The sequence below is a fragment of the Salvelinus fontinalis genome, chromosome 31 (assembly GCF_029448725.1).
Source record: "Salvelinus fontinalis isolate EN_2023a chromosome 31, ASM2944872v1, whole genome shotgun sequence".
NCBI classification, from domain to species: domain Eukaryota; kingdom Metazoa; phylum Chordata; class Actinopteri; order Salmoniformes; family Salmonidae; genus Salvelinus; species Salvelinus fontinalis.
This window is the reverse complement of record NC_074695.1, coordinates 44,585,756-44,605,880: the sequence shown is the minus strand read 5'-3', so window position 1 is coordinate 44,605,880 and position 20,125 is coordinate 44,585,756. Positions and strand designations below refer to the sequence as shown.

Here is a 20,125-nt window from a genome sequence, read left to right as displayed (position 1 = left end):
TCAGTTTCACCCCTGTTTAGCATCAACTTTGATCTGTCTCCATGCTGATATCGTTTTCTCATCCATAGCTGCTCCACACCTCTCTCTCAATGTCCCCCTGGAGCCAAAGGCAGGCCCAGAATAAGAATCAGCTCCTCTCCCGTCTCAGCTCGTGGCGAGGCTGTCTGTCCTTAAACTCTGTGTTTACCCTTGCACAGACTATAGTAGAGATTGAGATATGAATATTGAGATATGATATGAAGACAGTTACAGTACAGTGACTGATACTCTGACATAAGCTATCCTACAAAAGCCATTAATTCCCTATCACCCAACCATACTTCCGCTGGAGTAGCCTACTGTGCTATGCCTTGTTGTTCCTGTCTGCTTGTCTGTGTGCACAAGTGTGTGTCCTCTTGTGGGATTGTGTCCGTGTGTGTCCTCTCGTGGATGTGGGAGTGTGGCTCCAAATGGCAGATAAAGCAAATCCTTTAATCAGATCTTCCAGATACACAAATCCTCAATTTCAGAGAGAGGTATTCTGTTTTGAAAATCTGCTGACTACAGTGCAGAGTCCGTAGAGAGAGGAGCATATAATGCACGTGGCTCATAGTGGAATAGGGAGAGGCGGGCGCAGGGATCTAGTTGCGACTGCAAGGGACTGTACAGAGAGGGTTAAGGGGAACAATAAGGACAGATGGGGGAAAGGTGAGGGGCAGCCGGGCAGGAATTGGTTCTGAGAGAAACACCTGTTATTCAATGACTGGAACATGATTGATAGTCTCTACATGAACAATGAATAGATGGCTGACTAAATCACACCTGGCGAAATGGAACTAGGTGTCTCTTTTCCCCTTTCCCTCCATCTCTCTATCACCTAACTGTTTGATGATACTGCAGATAAATGGGGAGGCCCTTCTCAATAATAGCCAATGCACAGTTAGGGGAAATTTTCAATGTTGCATGGTGGATTTCCTTTCCTGTTAATGTTATACTAAAGTCATAGTGAAATATCAAATCAAATTTGAGTATAGAAGTGGAATGCCACAAATGAATTTCAACCAATGTAATCCTAATGGATATTCTATTGGTAGAATGTTTCTGTTCTCTTCTCCGGAACGTTGTAATAAGATCCTCTCTCAATGGAAGGGAAACACAGATGATTAAACCATTATCACATCCATCATCTAAGAATAAAATCACCACCATTTTAATAAGTAGAAGCATTATTAGAATGCAGTCTTCCTTTCAGTTGTCCGAGGGGCTCTGTTTAAATTCCAATTTGATAAAGATTCCTCAAAACTCGAAGACTCCATGTACTGTTTGTTCCATTTAGACGGGGGACCAGGGATTAACAAGTAAACTAGGTTCCAAACAAATAAAAGAATGCAAACATAATTTGCTACAATACATGTAACTCATGAGAACATTCTGCAGGATGCATCTCATAATATAAGGACTCTTCTCTTGTTTATTGTATAAACTTGGAGATCTTCAATTAATAAATGTGTAGAACAGTCTCTTTATGTCTGGCCTACTGTATCCATAGGCTGTATTATGTTGTTTACATAGGCTACTACATCATTGACTCGACTATCAGAGTAGCAGACTTGCTTCTCGTCTGTTGAAAACACATAAGCAAGTTTGCGCCACCTTGCGTCTCAAACGTGCATAACAGTTCAACGAATTACCACGCAGGCATTTAGGTATCCTTGTTCTAAACAATGTGGGCCCTAATCTTGTACCGATGTTTCTTGGGAAATGTAGTGAAAATGGTTTTAACACCATGCTGAACCTACACTGTGCAACGCCTCTAGAAAACCACAATTACCAGACTCAGAATCCACTGTTCTTTTCATTTGTGGCGTCGTGCAACATGGCGGCTTGGTAAAACGAAGATAGTTCGAAAGCATCTTGTTTTTAAGTGACCATGGTTCGTATTTTAAGTTATATACATGCATTTTACCTACTTAGGTTAGGCTGTAAAACCTTACAGTTGCAGTGTTTATAAATAACGTTTGGACTTTAATCCATGAAACGTGTTTTATTTCTATAATCTGTCCCCCAGTCGTTAACGAGCTTGCTTGCTAGCTAGTATCTAACGTTAGCTATCTAACTACCAGTAACTAAGTAACGTTAGGAAGTTAAAGATAAAATCCACTAAATCGCTTTTTTTCCATTAGCCCAGCGTTGATACTGTCCCAGAATGTTTTGCATGTCAGCAGTCAAGTTTTTAATTCCGCGTTCCAAAACAACTGGGAACTCGGAAAAAACGAGCTCCGACTACGGTAAAATCGATTTGAATGGTCATCCAACTCAGAATTCCAACTCGGGAACTCGGGCTTCTTTGTAGAACTCCGACTTTATGACCTGAAGATTACTGACGTAATGATTTGACCTCGTGTTTTTCCAAGTTCCCAGTTGTTTTGAACGTGTCATTTAGGCAACTGAGAACTCTAGGGGGGGTGGGGGGGACCTCAGACTGGTAAAAATCTATTTGAATGAATCATCCAACTCAGAATTCCATCTGGGAACTCGGGCCTCCTATAATGCTGACTTTCTGACCTAAAGATCGCCGACGTCATGATTTGACCTTGTGTTTTTCAGAGTTCCCAGTTGTCTTGAACGCACCATAAAATATAGGATTTTCAAGAAGCAAATGCCGCGTTCAAAACAACTGGGAACTCGGAGATCAAATCATTACGTCAGTGATCTAAAGGTCAGTAAGTCAGAGCTCTAGAAAGAATTCCGAGTTGGATGACCGTTACAATCACGTTTCCCCTGTCGGGAGCTCGTTTTTTCCCCCTCAATTCCCAGTTGTTTTGAATGCATCGAAGTTGGTGATTTCAGAGTCCTGAGCTCTCAGTTGTTTGAATACAGCAAAAGTGTCACTTCCATTTTGTATCATCATGATAATGTGGAAGTGACACAGGTGGTGCTTTCAAGGCAACTGGTACTGTGTTCAAAACAACTGGGAACTTGGACATTTCTGACCTGAAGATCACTGACGTAATGATTTGACCTCGTGTTTTTCCAAGTTCCCAGTTGTTTTGAACGTGTCAAAACAACTGGGGGGGGGGGGGGGGCTTCATGTCGGAAAGTACAAGCTCTAACATGATGTCTACGTTTCCGCCTTGGATTCCAAGTAGGATGACTGTTCAAAACTGTTTTTCCCAGTCTGAGTTTGTTTTTTGCCCCCCGAGTTCCCAGTTGTCTTGAAACACACTGAAGTTGGAGTTCCCGGTTGTTTTGAACTCGGTATATTCTTCTTGGAGGTCCAATATCTTGAAAACTTGACTGCTGACACGCAAAACATTTGGTACCGCATTAACAATGGACTAATGAAAAAAATACCAAAAGATTGTTTTTGAGTCTTGCAAAAAATAATCATGATGATAATATCATACTTGCTAGTTACCTCAGTAGCTACCTAGGTAGATAATTACCTGACATTTAGCTAGTTCACTAACCAACCATGTAAGCCGGTGGCCAACAACTCATTCGAGAGAGCTAGCTAGATAGTTATTGAGCGTGCAATTCTTTATTCCAGCCCAGCACTAAAAACTTGAATCAAATTATTGTTGTCTTTTTTTATGATTAGCTAGTTGATAGGATGATGGTTACACCATTAAGTGTTGTACATGAAATCGATAAATGGAGACAATCAGAACTTAGTGGGGGTTGGGGACATAACATACTGAGCTAATGGTAACATGGAGTTGACGACCTATAACTCAAAGCTATACTCATTCTGTTCTCACAGATGGCTGGTGATCCAACCGACAAGAACAATGCAGCAGAGACCTCAGGAGTCAAGGATAAGGATAAGGATCGGGAGCGGAAACGCAGTCGCTCACGAGAGCGTGAACGCAAAGGCTCCCCGTCCAAGGACCGGAAACCTCGCCAACGCTCTCGTGAACGCAACCGATCCAAATCCGCAGAAAGGTTTGAATGACGCAGAATTATTGGTAGTGGGTGAATGCGAACAACTTGGCAGAATAGTGTCAACCTTTCGGATGCACTTAGTACAACTTCCCTCTAGATTGAAATGCACTGCTGTCATAATCAGGGCAGCGTGGAATCCAGGGATGGCAGATGCTGCTGTACCTTTAACATTCCCATTCTCTAAAACAGTGTTTACCAGCCCTGGTCCTGGCCGAACACTTCATTCAGCTCATTGAGGGCTTGATGATTAGTTGAAAAGTTGAATCAGGTGTGCTTATCCAGGTTACAATAAAAATGTGTACTGTTGGTGGTACTTGAGGACCAGGGTTGGGAAACACTGTATTAAACAGCCCTCTTTGTCCTCGTGCTAGGTAGCAAAAGCCATAGCAGCCATTTTGGAATTTTATTTAGACATTTCCACAGCGCAACAAAGTACCGTAGTCCATTCTGAGCCTGATTGGCTGACTATCCTTTGTCGTTCAATGCGATCTTCTACGTGCCATTCCAAAATGGTTGTTGTGGCTTCTGCTACCTAGCATGAGAACGAAAAAGGCTGTTTGAAATACTCCTCTTTTTTTTTTTTTTTTTTTTTATCTTCTCGATTTATCAGTTTGTATAATGGGAATATTAGGAGTACAGCGACATCTTCCATCCCTGGAGGGAGGTACGTTTGTGTCCAGTGTTAAGTTCATGTTTTAAGCATCCCTATATTTCGTTGTTACGGGGCTATCACTCTGTTATTAGTGCGCCTGCGTAGGGGTCTCGTTGTTGATGAACCTGGCCTGAGTGCCATGGCAACCATGTAGTGTGCTAATACGGTTTAGTAAGCGTTGTTAAACTGGAACCTTGTGTCATTTCAAGTTAACTTCCAGTGGGTTTATCGCGGGTTGGTAATATTTCTATGCATCTGACCTTTCCTTCGCCTCCAGAGATCGCCGTCTGAAGGACAAGGAGAGAGAAAAGGAGCACGACCGGGACAAGAACAGAGAGAGGGGCCGCAAGGACCGAGACAAGGACGGTCACCGCAGAGACAAAGACTGCAGCAAGAAATCCAGGTCTGTAGGCTTGAATCAGCCTGGTGTTTTAGTCACAGGGTGACTTCGGTGCAGGCTTGAGCCGAATAACAAGATCAAGGTGTCCTAATGATATGGTTCCATCCAGAGACGTTAAAAACGTCTCTAGGCATTATAAAGAGCTGATGTTCTCAGCAGAATGTGGAACACTCCCACTTTGTTCCCTTCAGTAACTGAGTGTGAGCTATGCGTCTTTAAAACATCACGTAATATGCAGAGACCTTTTCAAATCTTTTTTTCCTTTACCTTTTCAACTTGAGTGGTTACTTCTCCTTACAGAAGCCTCTCCCCCAAGTCCAAGGACAGGATAAAGAGGGAGAAGGATTTGAAGAAAGAGGAGGATGAGGAAGATGAGAAAAAGAAGAAAAGCAAGGTAAGACCAGGGAGCAGTCTCTCTCTTCTCCAAAGCCCAGCTAACTGCCACGTTGTGATGTACCTTGGGTTGCATTGTGTTTCATAATGAGTATTTCTCTGTATCTCTCTTAGGTCCAGCCACTGTCTCTAGAGGAACTTCTAGCCAAGAAGAAAGCAGAGGAGGAGGCTGAGGCAAAGGTGTGAGACCTTAAGAGTGCTCATTTGGTTTTCAATCTGTTGGGTTGCAGTGAGGAGCAAGATGGGAGTGTAAGAATTAAGAATGTTAAGCTGGGTTTCTCCTACTGAATTTGAATGCCTTTCCCTCTCTCAGCCCAAGTTCCTGTCCAAGGCGGAGCGTGAGGCGGAGGCTCTGAAAAGGAGGCAGCAGCAGACTGAGGAGAGGAAGAAGACTATCGATGAGGACAGGAAGAAGAGGAGGATGTTCCAGGACATCGGGAGGAAGATGATGGGTGAGTAGGAGGGGCTTGGGGTTAGTCGGGAGGAAGATGGTGGGTGAGGTAGGAGGGGCTTGGGGTTAGTCAGGAGGAAGATGGTGGGTGAGTAGGAGGGGCTTGGGGTTAGTCAGGAGGAAGATGGTGGGTGAGTAGGAGGGGCTTGGGGTGTTGTAACTTTTAAAGGGTTACAGAGTTAATGATTACAGTTAATTCATTGAGCTGTATCTAAATATATTTTCTTTACAGTTATTTACATATGTAACTGTATTAGAATTCGTGTGATGGAGATTGAGAGAACTACATTCATATTTATGTTGTATTGGTTAGTATTGGATTACGCTATTGACTGCAAGTACCAGAATGCTTTGCGACAGGTAGTAGAAAAACGAAGAACGCTCCATTATTTACAAGTGACAAATGAATATCCCGACTTTCACGAGCAACTTTCTTTTATTGTTTTGTAGAATCTAAAGTTGTTAAATGTAACGTGAACGAGTAATATTACTAAAAGAAGCTTTCATTTCACAACTCGACGTCCTGAGTCATTACTTTGAAGATAGTTATTCTATATGGGGTTAGTCAGGTCGCAATATTCTGAATGTCGCTGATAGAAATCTCTTCTAAAGAACTTAACTGATTCCCTATTCTACACGACAGAGAAGCATGTCTGGTCTACATAACGTGTTTCTATCTGAACTTTCAGTAACGTTGCACTCCACTGAACATGACCGAGGTTTCTGGAAGTTAGGTATCTCACTGTTAGACCTCTGGTTCGGTCTCTGACAGTGCTTGGAGTTAGGGTGTAAGTTGTTTTCACAGTTCCATTGAAAATGCTGTCGGCTCACAAGGTGTATGTCTGTCCGTGTCCCAGAGGACCCCCAGGAGAGGGACAGACGAGAACGGAGAGAGCGGATGGAGCGAGAGAACAACGGGGACCAAGCGGACGACGGAAGACAGAAGATCAGAGAGGAGAAGGATAAGGGCAAGGAGCTCCAGGCCATTAAGGTATGTCTGGAGATTGAGGTTCTGCCATGTGCCGGTTTCAGGAAAACAGGCTCATTCCTGGGTTTTATTCATTCATGGATACCGTAGCAAAACATAGCTAAATATTTTGCAACACAAAATGGAAACAACGTTTCTTATTGGACGACGTAATGTCGTCCCTGCCTGTTTGAGTCTCGTCCTGTGTTTGGTGCCTAGTGAATATGACCCTGGACTAAAAACATGTTCACTGGAGATTCTCAGATTTAATAATTAATTTTTGTCAAATCAAACTTTTAGTCTCAAGCGCCGAATATAACACGTGTAGACTTTACCGTGAAACGCTTACTTACAAGCCCTTAACCAACAGTGCAGTTCAAGAAGGAGAAAATATTTACCAAGTAGACTAAAATAAAAAGTAATAATAAAAAGTAACACAATAAGAATAATGGGCACCGGTACTACCGAGTCAGTGTGCGGTGGTACAGTCTAGGAGGAGTGAGCTTTGATATGATTGGTTGAACTAAGTGTTTGAGCCGGTGTACTGTGCCATCTCACGTCTCTGTCCAATCAGGAGCGCTACCTGGGCGGGACTAAGAAGCGCCGGCGGACACGTCACCTGAACGACAGGAAGTTTGTCTTTGAGTGGGATGCCTCTGAAGACACGTCTACTGACTACAACCCCATGTGAGTCTGCATATGAACACTGGGATGATAAATTCACAGTTTCACCAACATGTGTCCGAATTAGATGTATCATTTGGATTCGAGGCCTTCACGGGTCCAACAGAGACGAAATTCAGAGTCATTTGTTATAGGCTGTTTTTAAGGACACGTAACTGGCTAATTTGGTCAATATCACTTGTTTATTTATGACACTGGCAGCATTTGGATGGAGGTTTCTCTCTCTCCGATCTGAACACTTCTCTCAGATCCGAAACTGGCACGGGTCTGTTTTTCCACGGTCCTTTTCAGAATGGGTTTGACAGGACAGTCAGACCCGTGCTGAAAAGGGCCGTGGAAAAACAGACCCGTGCCAGTTTCGGATCTGAGAGACGTGTTCAGATCTGAGAGAGAGACGCATACCTTTAACAACTTTGCTCCCTCAATAGACATTTGTCTCTCTCCTATGCCGCCTGCTCTCTTCCCATCTAATATCCCGCTCTGCCTCCGTCTCTCAGTTATAAAGAGAAGCACCAGGTTCAGCTGTATGGCCGGGGCTTCATCGCTGGGATCGACCTCAAGCAACAGAAGAAAGACCAGTCCCATTTCTACGTGGACATGATGGAGACGAGACGCACACTGGAGGAGAAGGAGCAGGAGGAGTGAGTCACGCGCACACAAACACACCTGGCAAAATACCATGCCCGCTATAACGCATTGGAATCGATGTCTTTGAAGCGGCTTCAAACGGGTAATTGTCGTCCTCTAACCTCTGCGCCATCCCCTTCCCGCTCCTCAGGGTGCGGCTGAAGAAGGTTCATAAGAAGGAGGCCAAGCAGCGTTGGGATGACAGACACTGGTCGCAGAAGAAGCTGGAGGAGATGGCGGACAGGGACTGGCGTATCTTCAGGGAGGATTACAGTATCACCACCAAGGGTGGCAAGATCCCCCACCCCATCCGGAACTGGAAGGAGTACAACCTGCCCCCACACATCGTGGAGGTCATCGACAACTGTGGCTACAAGGTCAGCTGTGAGGACTTTGCATGCACACGCCACCTTTGGGCCTTTCCCCTGATCCAGCACTGAAGCCGTTACTTGCTGTATAAAAAATGTCCTCCTCTTTGTTTCCCTTGTTGTCCAGGATCCAACGCCTATCCAGAGACAAGCCATCCCCATTGGCTTACAGAACCGCGACATCATCGGCGTGGCTGAGACGGGTAGCGGTAAAACGGCTGCCTTCCTCATCCCCCTATTGGTCTGGATCACGACCCTGCCTAAGGATGAAAGGTGAGGTGTCACCTCCCCAGCCAGAGGGTTACCCCTCAAACTACTCTCCAACAGTTGCATGTCCTTCATTCAAACCACACATCCTTCTCACCCCCTCTTTCCCCTGTCCCCGTAGGATCGAGGACTCGGACCAGGGTCCGTATGCAGTGATCCTGGCCCCCACCCGTGAGCTGGCGCAGCAGATCGAGGAGGAGACCCTTAAGTTTGGGAAACCTCTGGGCATCCGCACCGTGGCCGTCATCGGCGGTATCTCCAGGGAGGACCAGGGCTTCCGCCTCCGGATGGGCTGCGAGGTCAGACACTAGAAAACAACACGCACCTTTTTGCACACTCAAACATGTAGATTCACACACACAATATTATTGCCCATATTAAGACGCGTGCTTGTGAGGTCTGAGTAAATGCGTGTGTTTTCCAGATAGTGATCGCCACCCCGGGTCGTCTGATAGACGTGTTGGAGAACAGATACCTGGTCCTGGGCCGCTGTACCTACGTGGTACTGGACGAGGCTGACCGCATGATAGACATGGGCTTCGAGCCTGACGTCCAGAAGATCCTGGAGTACATCCCTGTGACCAATCAGAAGCCAGACACGGACGAGGCAGAGGACCCAGAGAAAATGAAGATGAACTTCGAGATGGGAAAACACAAGTACAGACAGGTGAGAGATTGTTAAAGCCCTAGCAGATAAACACACACTGAAGAAAATATCAATTTATATAGCTAGCTGTACAATTTAAGAAGAGAATTCTCTTTCCCCTGCCTTTCCTCCTTCCGTCCGTCTCTCTCCTTCTCACTCTGTTTCTCAGACGGTCATGTTCACAGCTACCATGCCCGCGGCGGTAGAGCGGTTGGCCCGTAACTACCTGCGTCGTCCGGCCGTGGTGTACATCGGTTCAGCTGGTAAACCCCACGAGAGAGTGGAACAGAAGGTCCTGCTGATGGGAGAGGGAGAGAAAAGGTAACAGACTCGAGAGACACACACACACACACACACACACACACACATCACTTCTATCCCTGAAGCTGTAGCTAATGCCGAGTCTCCCTTGTTGTCTCGTCTTCCAGGAAGAGGCTGCTGGATGTTTTGGCGCGCGGGTTCGAGCCGCCCATCATCATCTTCGTCAACCAGAAGAAGGGTGTCGACGTGCTGGCCAAGTCTCTGGAGAAGATGGGGGTGAGACCTCAGGCTCTTATTATGGGAAATGTTTACCACTCTGAACTGGGTCAAATGCTTTCTAATACCTGAGCTGTGCTGGTTTGTTTTCCTGGTACACTGTAACGACTGGAATAGCTCCAAAAGTGCAAACGTAGTACTAAATCAAGGGCACCTCAAATACATCTATTTTGACCTTTAGTCATCCGTTCACCACTACTATGGCTACTCTAGGAACCAGGAGGTTGATAATGCTTCTCTTTCTAATGACGTTTCTCCCCCTCTCTCGCCTGGTCTCTTTCAGTACAATGCTTGCACGTTGCACGGTGGCAAGGGCCAGGAGCAGAGAGAGTTTGCTCTGTCCAACCTGAAGGCCGGAGCCAAGGACATCCTGGTGGCCACCGACGTGGCTGGGAGAGGTATCGACATCCACGACGTCTCCATGGTGCTCAACTACGACATGGCCAAGAACATCGAGGGTAAGACCATGACCTTTGACCCCGGGGTCTCGAGCTGGGCAACGTGGAGAAAAATTCCCTGAATTGATGCGATGATGATAAATAGAACGATGTTTTTAACATGAATGTGCACCAGTTACACTACTAGTTTGATGGTTTGTCGGCATCAACTTGCGCATTTAACCATCACAATTTCTCTAGTAGGATACTTATCGTATTAAACGATTTTAGTGAGATGCCTGCGATAAGTGATCGGTATGGTCAGTGTCAATTATTTTCAGTTTTATTGTTCCAGCTCTAGGTCACTCACCTGTTGGATTTTGTTACTTTGTACTGCCTTCCATATTTGTAGACCGGGGTTAAAGTTCTCCGTCACAGAGGCATATGGAGTATCTATTCCTCCCATCAGTAAAAAAAAAATATATATAATGCATAAAATTTAGAGTAGACTTTGCACTGTCTTGAGCCTCCAGAGTGCCAGAGAGGACAAATGGAGCACATCTTCACGCCAGTTATGCTTGACAGCGAAGGAAAGTGCTTTGTGTCTAGCTCAAACCATTCCAAACAATATGACCCATATTACCGGAGCGACCTCTCCTCCTTTTTATATGGCGGAAGCATAATTTCACAAACCGCGTCGCGGGCCATTTTCAAAGTAATCCCGGGCGTCTAATTATTGGTTTGATAACGAACAACCTTGTTCAGTCATGCTACCTAGCTATATAATAAGCTGGTAACTTGAGAGGACGTGCGTCTACTCTAGGCCAATCTGGTGAGCACGGGAAGAAAGGGTCTGCTGCTCATGAGATTGACGTAAGCACAACTATATTAAACGTCAGTCTCTTTCTGGTGCTCCTTCAATTCTGTTTGGTGCCTAATGTTTTTAAAGTTGGGCGCAGTGTGTGTGTGTGTGGGAGAGTAAAGGTTTCATGCAGTGTTTTCCCCTAATTGACACAATGGCATGTAGATCGTTAAGCATGTATATTCTGCAAGGTTAACTTGGTCCCAGACAGTTTCAGTCATGGATTTAGTTCTTAATGCTTTAACTGCTGTGTAGACCTTTGTCTTACTACTTATTGTGACGTTGCCCCTTCGCCCTCCCCTCCAGACTACATCCATCGTATCGGTCGTACGGGTCGCGCTGGGAAGAGCGGCGTGGCGCTGACCTTCCTCACCAAGGAGGACTCGTCAGTGTTCTACGACCTGAAGCAGGCATTCCTGGAGAGCCCCGTGTCCACCTGCCCCCCCGAGCTGTCCAACCACCCCGACGCCCAGCACAAGCCTGGTACCATCCTCACCAAGAAGAGGCGCGAGGAGACAATCTTCGCCTGATGTGCCAGATCGTGTTAAATGGTTACGCCGCCCTAGGACCAGCCACCACACACACTGGGTTTTCACTCATTTTTATCATCTGTGTCTTCTGTTCTGTTATTTTTTTCTCTTTCTCAGTCTTGCCACTCTCTTCAGTCCTCCTTTCTCATTCCTCCATAGTTAGGCTTCCTCTTCTGTAGCCCGGCTACTGTACGAAATGTTAGGCTGATGTAAGGGCCTGGGGGTTCATATAGCTGTCTGGTTTTGCTACAGGAGAATAGAGGGCTTCTTGGTCTGTGTGGGGAAGAGACGGTAATGGAAGGTCATGTGAGCGCCAAACCTACACTTATTTCAAAGAGCCCCTGTAACCACACACAAGCGGTCCCAAAAGGCCAAGACAGAAATGTTGTAGTGTGATTGTGTATTATACATTTTTTCATTGGAGTTAGCCCTGTTGTGACAAGTTTTAAAATGGTATAAAAAGACCAATACATTGAATACCTTTTGTCTCCCAGAGAAACCTGGTAGATGTGGTGTTTTTTTTCTTTCATCAGTCAGCTGGTTATAATGAGTATTTTGGGATGTGATGTTTGCTACATTGATATCTATGAAGTGAATAAAACCAACTTTTGACTGACACCGTTTTAAAATAAGTCTTTCATAAACTGATCTCACCAGAGCCCTACAAAGGTTCTGATATCAATTCCCTGGATTCGATTGACAAGATTGCTGTCCTAAGAGCTACAACGTTCAAGAAAGCACATGACAATGGCAGCATTAAAAGTACATAAAATGTAATGTTTATTTCACTTAGCATTTTTACTAATATATTCTTAAATAGAAAGCATTCTATACAGCGACAGGCAGGAAATCTCTTTTTTTTTTTACATTTTTTTTTGTCTCAGAAATTGAGGAAAGGAGCGTCGGGTCACGCTAGCACACTGTGATTGAGTCCGGTGAATAGATAATACATGGTTATAATTTAGTGCAGTTATTGCATTACAAAGCAACCATCAAAAAACTAAATTAGTGCAATGTTTTTTTTTCTACTTACACAAAAAGAGGAAGTCCAGATGGGTTAAGGCGTTTTAACTCTTTCAATGTTAAGCTTTGTATTGCATACAGAATATAAGACAGGAAACTAAACTATAACCCTTGTATAAATTGTGCTTCATAAATCGAAAAAACTTTTTCATTGTCAATTACTACATTGGTCCGCTTTGAAAGTCATATTCCTCCAAAGTACAGTGAAAATCTCTAAGTGAGCTAAAACATGCAAGGCTGCATTTAGCAAATCGCTCAATCCCTCTCTGATAGGTCGTCGAGGAACGGGTGGGAATAAATAGCTTCAGAGCCAATCCAAACTGCTCAATAGAACACATTCTAAAGTAAAACATTTTGTGCAATAAAAAATAAAAAAATGTCTGCCTTTTTGTTTGTATCGTTAAGAGAGAGAATTCTGGGGGGGAAGAAAATACTCAACAGTTTTCCCTTTTCCGTTTCTAGTGAATACAAGTGTCGGCACCTGTACCCACACAACTCCTTATTCATTAATGTTGTAATTTTAATCTATGTTTCATTATTCTCCGTTATAGTCAGGTTACTCCATATTTGAGATGCATTCTGCTTTTTAAATGGTTAATTTGTAACTCAGAGGCCTTTTTACAAACAGAATCGTCGACAAGAATATTACTAAGAAATAACAAGGAGAATCAGAATCGATGCATTAAAAGTGTAGAAGAACTGCAAAAAGAAACAATCAGGTTTCATGCAACACTTGCATAGAATTATTTTCTTATTTTTTTCAATCATGCTGTGATTTTTCAAATAATACAGAACACTATAAAGTTGCCTGTTAGACATGGAAGCAGTAGACCAGTTAGTCCCCAGACTTGGTCTGCAGGGACCCTGTTCATGCAGATCTTTGTTCCACAATATGCCCAACTGATCGGTTCATAGACTAACCACGCAGGTATATGGTATCATGTCACAGTTGCTATAGCTGTGAGTCCTTTCGAAATCCAGGAGACCACATCACAAGTTCCCCACATGATTAGCCAATGAATGAAGTGATCAGTTGAGCACGAATAAGTGATTGGTTGGATCAAAAACCTTCCGGTATAGGTAGACTTGAGGATCTGCTTCGTGAGGTTGACAGTAAAACTGCAGTACACATAGAGTATAGAGACGGTTAAAACAAAGGGGTTCAGAGGAGATGCTATGTGCTGAACGTGTCTGACAAACACTTCCAAACAGCCTGAATAGGTTGTGCTTGGTATGAAGTGCTCTCTCTCTCTTGCCTGGTGTTTGGAGACTCATATAAGTGGGGGGTGTAAGGGATGTTGTGCGGATGCTACAATAGCAAATGTGCTACACAACTGGAGGACAATCAGAGGAAGGAATGAGATCAGCCCACCACTAGGGGCAGCTGGAGTCGTAAAAAAAAAGCATGCGATATTGCATTTTTTTGATGCCTGAATGTGTGTGTGTGTGCTTGCATGTGCCTCTGTGTGCCACAGGAGGTTGGTGGCACCTTAATGTTCCCATGTGTTTGATGCCATTCCATTTGCTCGGTTCCAGCCATTATTATGAGCCGTCCTCCCCTCAGCAGCCTCCACGGATGTTTGCTTGCCTGTGTGTGTGTGTTAAGAGTAATATTGATGTGTTACATTCCCTTCATAACTCATGGTGATATTCTGTGTGATATGTGTAATGACAGAAACAAGATATGTGAATATACTGCAGCTTTACGGCACTAACATACAGATAACCGTATAGAGGCCTGCGTACCTGTGCCTCCCCCAAAACATTCAGCATCTTCTCAGTAAAAACTATCTGAACTGAAAACAGGAAGAAGTCCATACTGACAAAAGTAAATAAACCCCAAAATATAAATACTTATAACAGCCTGGTCTCATAGACTAGACATAACATAGTCAATGTAAATCCGGGACACTCAAATTAGTATGTTATGATTGGTATGGTTACATAAGACAGAAGGTTACTAAAGGCAAAAAACGATGATGATTGAGTGATTGAGCGGAGTGGATGAGTGGGCGTTTAACGCAAATGTCTAGCAACCCAAAGGTTGCGTGAATCTCATCACTGACAATTTTAGCTAATTATCAACTACTACTTTTTAGCTACTTTGCAACTACTTAACTAACCCTTCCTTGAACAATAAGCCATATCTTAACTCTTCCAGCTAACCCTTCCCCTAACCCGTTAACCTATCTCCTAACCCTAACCCCTAGTGTAGCTAACCTTAGCCACAACTAATTGGAATTTGTAACATATTATACGTATAGCAAATTTCGTAACATATTGTACGTTTAGCAAATTCTCAACATATTGTACATTTTGCAGATTTGTAACATATCATATGAATTGTAATTGACACATCATATGAAATGGCTGATTGACATTCACAAATTAGTACATACCATTTGAAACATACACTTAATTAAGTGTCCAGGATTTACATACAGAATAATACTAAATGCTCTGAGACCAAGTTGATTATAACCAGGTGCCCATTCAATATGTACAATATATATTCGGATGCATTACTATTTCCCATAGCAGATAAGTAAAATGTAGACATTCCTACTTTTGTTTATCCAGAAAGAGCCTATGGTTCCTGTTCTGACCATAATGTGCAAATAGTCCTAAAATAATCATACATGCAATAATAAAGATACATAAACGTCTTAGGGATTTAAGGCCAGTAAATGTGTCATTCTACAATAGAGAAACCTTATGCAAAGAATCTTAAAATTTGACTTGACCTACAGCCAGTAGTTATAGCTTGCTATTGTGGAGGTGAGTAGCCCTGTTGACGTATAGCCTTTTATCTGATTAACATGACCCCAGCTAATCAGAATGAGTAAAACCGTAAGCCTGGAAGTGTGTGATTGTAGAAGGTGGTAATGTGCACAGCAGTCAGTAATTGTTATGGGGACAATTGGTACTACATTGTTTCCATAGTTGGGGTGAGTGGTTGGGGACAAGGAGCACACTTATTGTGTACAAGTGGGTGTCTTGTGGCCAAAAGTTGTAGTTTGGGTATAGCTAGTTGTCTTGGGGTCAGGGGTACGTTAGAGATGTCAGTAGTTGTCTTTGGGCCAGGGGTACGTTAGAGATGTCAGTAGTTGTCTTGGGGCCAGGGGTACGCTAGAGATGTCAGTAGTTGTCTTGGGGCCAGGGGTACGCTAGAGATGTCAGTAGTTGTCTTGGGGCCAGGGGTACGTTAGAGATGTCAGTAGTTGTCTTGGGGCCAGGGGTACGCTAGAGATGTCAGTAGTTGTCTTGGGGCCAGGGGTACGTTAGAGATGTGAGTAGTTGTCTCGGGGCCAGAGGTACATTAGAGATGTCAGTAGTTGTCTTGGGGCCAGGGGTACGCTAGAAATGTCAGTAGTTGTCTCGGGGCCAGGGGTACATTAGAAATATCAGTAGTTGTCTTGGGGCCAGGGGTACATTAGAGATGTCAGTAGTTGTCTTGGGGCCAGGGGTGCGCTAGAGATGTCAGTAGTTGTCTCGGTTCAAGGGTACGTTAGAAATGTCAGTAGTTGTCTCGGGGCCAGGGGCGGCTGCGTTGGCAGTTGTTGCGCTGGTTGTGCCCCTGCTGGGCATCGCGCTGGAGCAGCCTGTCCTGTGATTCATGCCCGTTGGTGCTGTGGACGCCACCGCGGTGACCACGGTGAGGGGGGTACCTGTCCCTGTAAGTTTGGGCGTGGCAAGGGGACTCAAACTCATCCTCCTCATCTAGTTCCTCTTCTAATTCCTCCACCAGCTCCTCGTCCTCCTCGTCCCCCCGGAGGTGTGGGCCCCCAAGGAGGCCGCGGGACAGGGAGTCGCAGCCTTCTTCAGACGGCATCAGGCTGTCCTGCTCCAGAGGGGAGTGGGCCTCCACCTCCTCACCTTCCACCCCCACACTGCTGTGCTGCGCTGGGGGCTGGTTCTTATTCTGGGTCTGGGGTTTGGTGTTGGAGAGGGGGAGGGGGATGGAGATAATAAAAAAAGATCTCCATTACAGTATCTGAGACAGATTCCTAAAGTAACCTGCTCTTTTTACTATCCTCATCACACTAAAGACAAATGGTTAAAGCTACCACACGTGGGCACACATCACACATTCAGTGCGTTCGGAAAGTATTCAGACCCCTTGACTTTTTCCACATTTTGTTCCATTACAGCCTTATTCTAAAATGGATTAAATAGTTTCCCCCCCTCATTAATCACATTTTTGCACATTTAATACAAATAAAACTGAAATATCAATTTTACATAAGTATTCAGACCCTTTCCTCAGTACTCTGTTGAAGCACCTTTGGCAGCGATTACAGCCTTGTGTCTTCTTAGGTATGACGCTACAAGCTTGGCACACCTGTATTTGAGGAGTTTCTCCCATTCTTCTCTGCAGATTCTGTCAAGCTCTGTCAGGTTGGATGGGGAGCGTCACTACACAGCTATTTTCAGGTCTCTCCAGAGATGTTCGATCAGGTTCAAGTCCGGGCTCTGGCTGGGCCACTCAAGGACATTCAGAGACTTGTCCTGAAGCCACTCCTGTGTTGTCTTGGCTGTGTGCTTAGGGTCGTTGTCCTGTTGGAAGGTGAACCTTCGCCCCAGTCTGAGGTTCCTGAGCACTCTGGAACAAGTTTTAATCAAGGATCTCTCTGTACTTTTTTTTCAGAGTTTGAACTGTAAGGTGACCTAAACTGTGATATGCTTAACACCCCGGCTGTCCTACAATCTAAGCTAGATGCCCTCAATCTCACACAAATTATCATGGGACCCACCAGGTACAACCCCAAATCTGTAAACACGGGCACCCTCATATATATCTTCCTGACCAACCTGCACTCTAAATACACCTCTGCTGTCTTCAACCAGGATCTCAGCAATCATTGCCTCATTGCCTGCGACCGTAATGGGTCCGCGGTCAAACAACCACCACTCATCACTGTCAAACGCTCCCTAAAACACTTCAGTGAGCAGGCCTTTCTAATCGACCTGGCCCGGGTATCCTGGAAGGATATTGACCTCATTCCGTCAGTTGAGGATGCCTGGTTATTCTTTAAAAATGCTTTCCTCACCATCTTAAATAAGCATGCCCCATTCAATTTTTTTTAGAACTAAGAACAGATATAGCCCTTGGTTCACTCCAGACCTGACTGCCCTTGACCAGCACAAAAACATCCTGTGGCATACTGCATTAGCATCGAATAGCCCCCGCGATCTTCAACTTTTCAGGGAAGTTAGGAACCAATATAAACAGGCAGTTAGGAAAGCAAAGGCTAGCTTTTTCAAACAGAAATGTGCATCCTGTAGCACAAACTCCAAAAAGTTATAGGGCACTGTAAAGTACATGGAGAATAAGAGCACCTCCTCCCAGCTGCCCACTGCACTGTCGCTAGGAAACACAGTCACCACTGATAACTCTACAATAATTGAGAATTTCAATAAGCATTTTTCTACGGCTGGCCATGCTTTCCACCTGGCTACCCCTACCCCGGTCAACAGCTCTGCACCCCCCACAGCAACTTGCCCAAGCCTCCCCCATTTCTCCTTCAACCAAATCCAGATAGCTGATGTTCTGAAAGAGTTGCAAAATCTGGACCCCTACAAATCAGCTGGGCTAGACAATCTGGACCCTATCTTTCTGAAATTATCCACCGCAATTGTTGCAACCCCTATTACTAATCTGTTCAACCTCTCTTTCATATCGTCTGAGATCCCTAAAGATTGGAAAGCTGCCACGGTCATCCCCCTCTTCAAAGAGGGTGACACTCTAGACCCAAACTGTTACAGACCTATATCCATCCCGCCCTGCCTTCTAAAGTCCTCGAAAGCCAAGTTAACAAACAGATCACCGAACATTTTGAATCCCACGGTACCTTCTCCACTATGCAATCTGGTTTCCGAGCAGGTCATGGGTGCACCTCAGCCACGCTCAAGGTCCTAAACGATATCATAACTGCCATCGATATAAGACAATACTGTGCAGCCGTATTCATCAACCTGGCCAAGGCTTTCGACTCTGTCAATCACAGCATTCTTATCGGCAGACTCAATAGCCTTGGTTTCTCAAATGACTGCCTCACCTGGTTCACCAACTACTTCTCAGATTGAGTTCAGTGTGTCAAATCGGAGGGCATGTTGTCCCGACCTCTGGCAGTCTCTATGGGGGTGCCACAGGGTTAAATTCTCAGGGCCGACTCTTTTCTCTGTATACATCAATGATGTCACTCTTGCTGCTGGTGATTCTCTGATTCCACCTCTACGCAGACGACACCATTGTGTATACTTTTGGCCCATCTTCGGACACTGTGTTAACAAACCTCCAGACGAGCTTCAATGCCATACAACACTCCTTCCGTGGCCTCCAACTGCTCTTAAATGCAAGCAAAACTAAATGCATGCTCTTCAACCGATCGCTGCCCTCACCCACCCGCCCGTCTAGCATCACTACTCTAGACAGTTGTGACTTAGAATATGTGGACAACTACAAATACCTAGGTGTCTGACTAGACTGTAAACTCTCCTTCCAGGCTCACGTTAAGCATCTCCAATCCAAAATTAAATCTAGAATCGGCTTCCTATTTCGCAACAAAGCATCCTTCACTGCCAAACATACCCTTGTAAAACTGACCATCCTACCGATCATTTACAAAATAGCCTCTAACACTCTACTCAGCAAACTGGGTGTAGTCTCACAGTGCCATCCGTTTTGTCACCAAAGCCACATAAACTACCCACCACTGCGACCTGTACGCTCTCGTTAGCTGGCCCTCGCTTCATATTTGTCGCCAAACCCTCTGGCTCCAGGACATCTATAAGTCTTTGCTAGGTAAACCCCCACCTTATATCAGCTCACTGGTCACCATAGCAGCACCCACCCGTAGCACACGCACCAGCAGGTATATTTCACTGGTCACCCCCAAAGCTAACTTCTCCTTTGTCTCCCTTTCCTTCCAGTTCTCTGCTGCCAATGACTGGAACAAATTGCAAAAATCACTGAAGCTGGAGACTTATATCTCCCTCACTAACTTTATGCATCTGTCAGAGCAGCTTACCGATCATTGCACCTGTACATAGCCCATCTGTAAATAGCCCACCCAACTACCTCATCCCCATGTTGTTATTTTTTGTTGTTGCTCCTTTGCACTCCAGTATCTCTACTTGCACATTCATCTTCTGCGCATCTATCACTCAAGTGTTTAATTGCTAAATTGTAATTATTTCGCCACTATGGCCTATTTATTACCTTACTTCCCCAATCTTACTACATTTGCACATACTGTATGTAGATTTTTCTATTGTGTTAATGACTATACGTTTGTTTATCCCATATGTAACTCTGTGTTGTTTGTGTCGCACAGCTTTGCTCTATCTTGGCCAGGTCGCAGTTGTAAATTAAAACTTGTTCTCAACTGGCCTACCGGGTTAAATAAAGGTGAAA

General features: G+C 44.6%; 2 protein-coding genes across 3 annotated transcripts in view; one reads left to right on the top strand and one right to left on the bottom strand.

Moving 5' to 3' along the window:
- Window positions 1–1,804: 1,804 nt before the first annotated feature.
- On the top strand, window positions 1,805–12,303 carry ddx23 (DEAD (Asp-Glu-Ala-Asp) box polypeptide 23). The gene is made up of 17 exons (XM_055892887.1): window positions 1,805–1,912; window positions 3,743–3,924; window positions 4,854–4,979; window positions 5,277–5,370; window positions 5,484–5,549; window positions 5,683–5,821; window positions 6,678–6,811; window positions 7,362–7,474; window positions 7,969–8,112; window positions 8,250–8,475; window positions 8,594–8,739; window positions 8,855–9,032; window positions 9,158–9,400; window positions 9,549–9,700; window positions 9,808–9,916; window positions 10,200–10,374; window positions 11,462–12,303. The coding sequence occupies exons 1-17, from the start codon at window positions 1,910–1,912 to the stop codon at window positions 11,683–11,685; spliced, it is 2,454 nt and encodes an 817-aa protein (XP_055748862.1). The 5' UTR covers window positions 1,805–1,909; the 3' UTR covers window positions 11,686–12,303.
- Window positions 12,304–12,441: 138 nt separating this feature from the next.
- cacnb3a (calcium channel, voltage-dependent, beta 3a) overlaps window positions 12,442–20,125 on the bottom strand; it is a 30,024-nt gene continuing 22,340 nt past the window's right edge. The window contains exon 14 of one of the 2 annotated variants that reach the window (XM_055892888.1): window positions 12,442–16,636. In XM_055892888.1, coding sequence (XP_055748863.1) covers window positions 16,226–16,636 — 411 coding nt within the window. In that variant the 3' untranslated portion in view covers window positions 12,442–16,225. The remainder of the gene's footprint in view (window positions 16,637–20,125) is intronic. The other variant, XM_055892889.1, reaches the window with a different exon arrangement.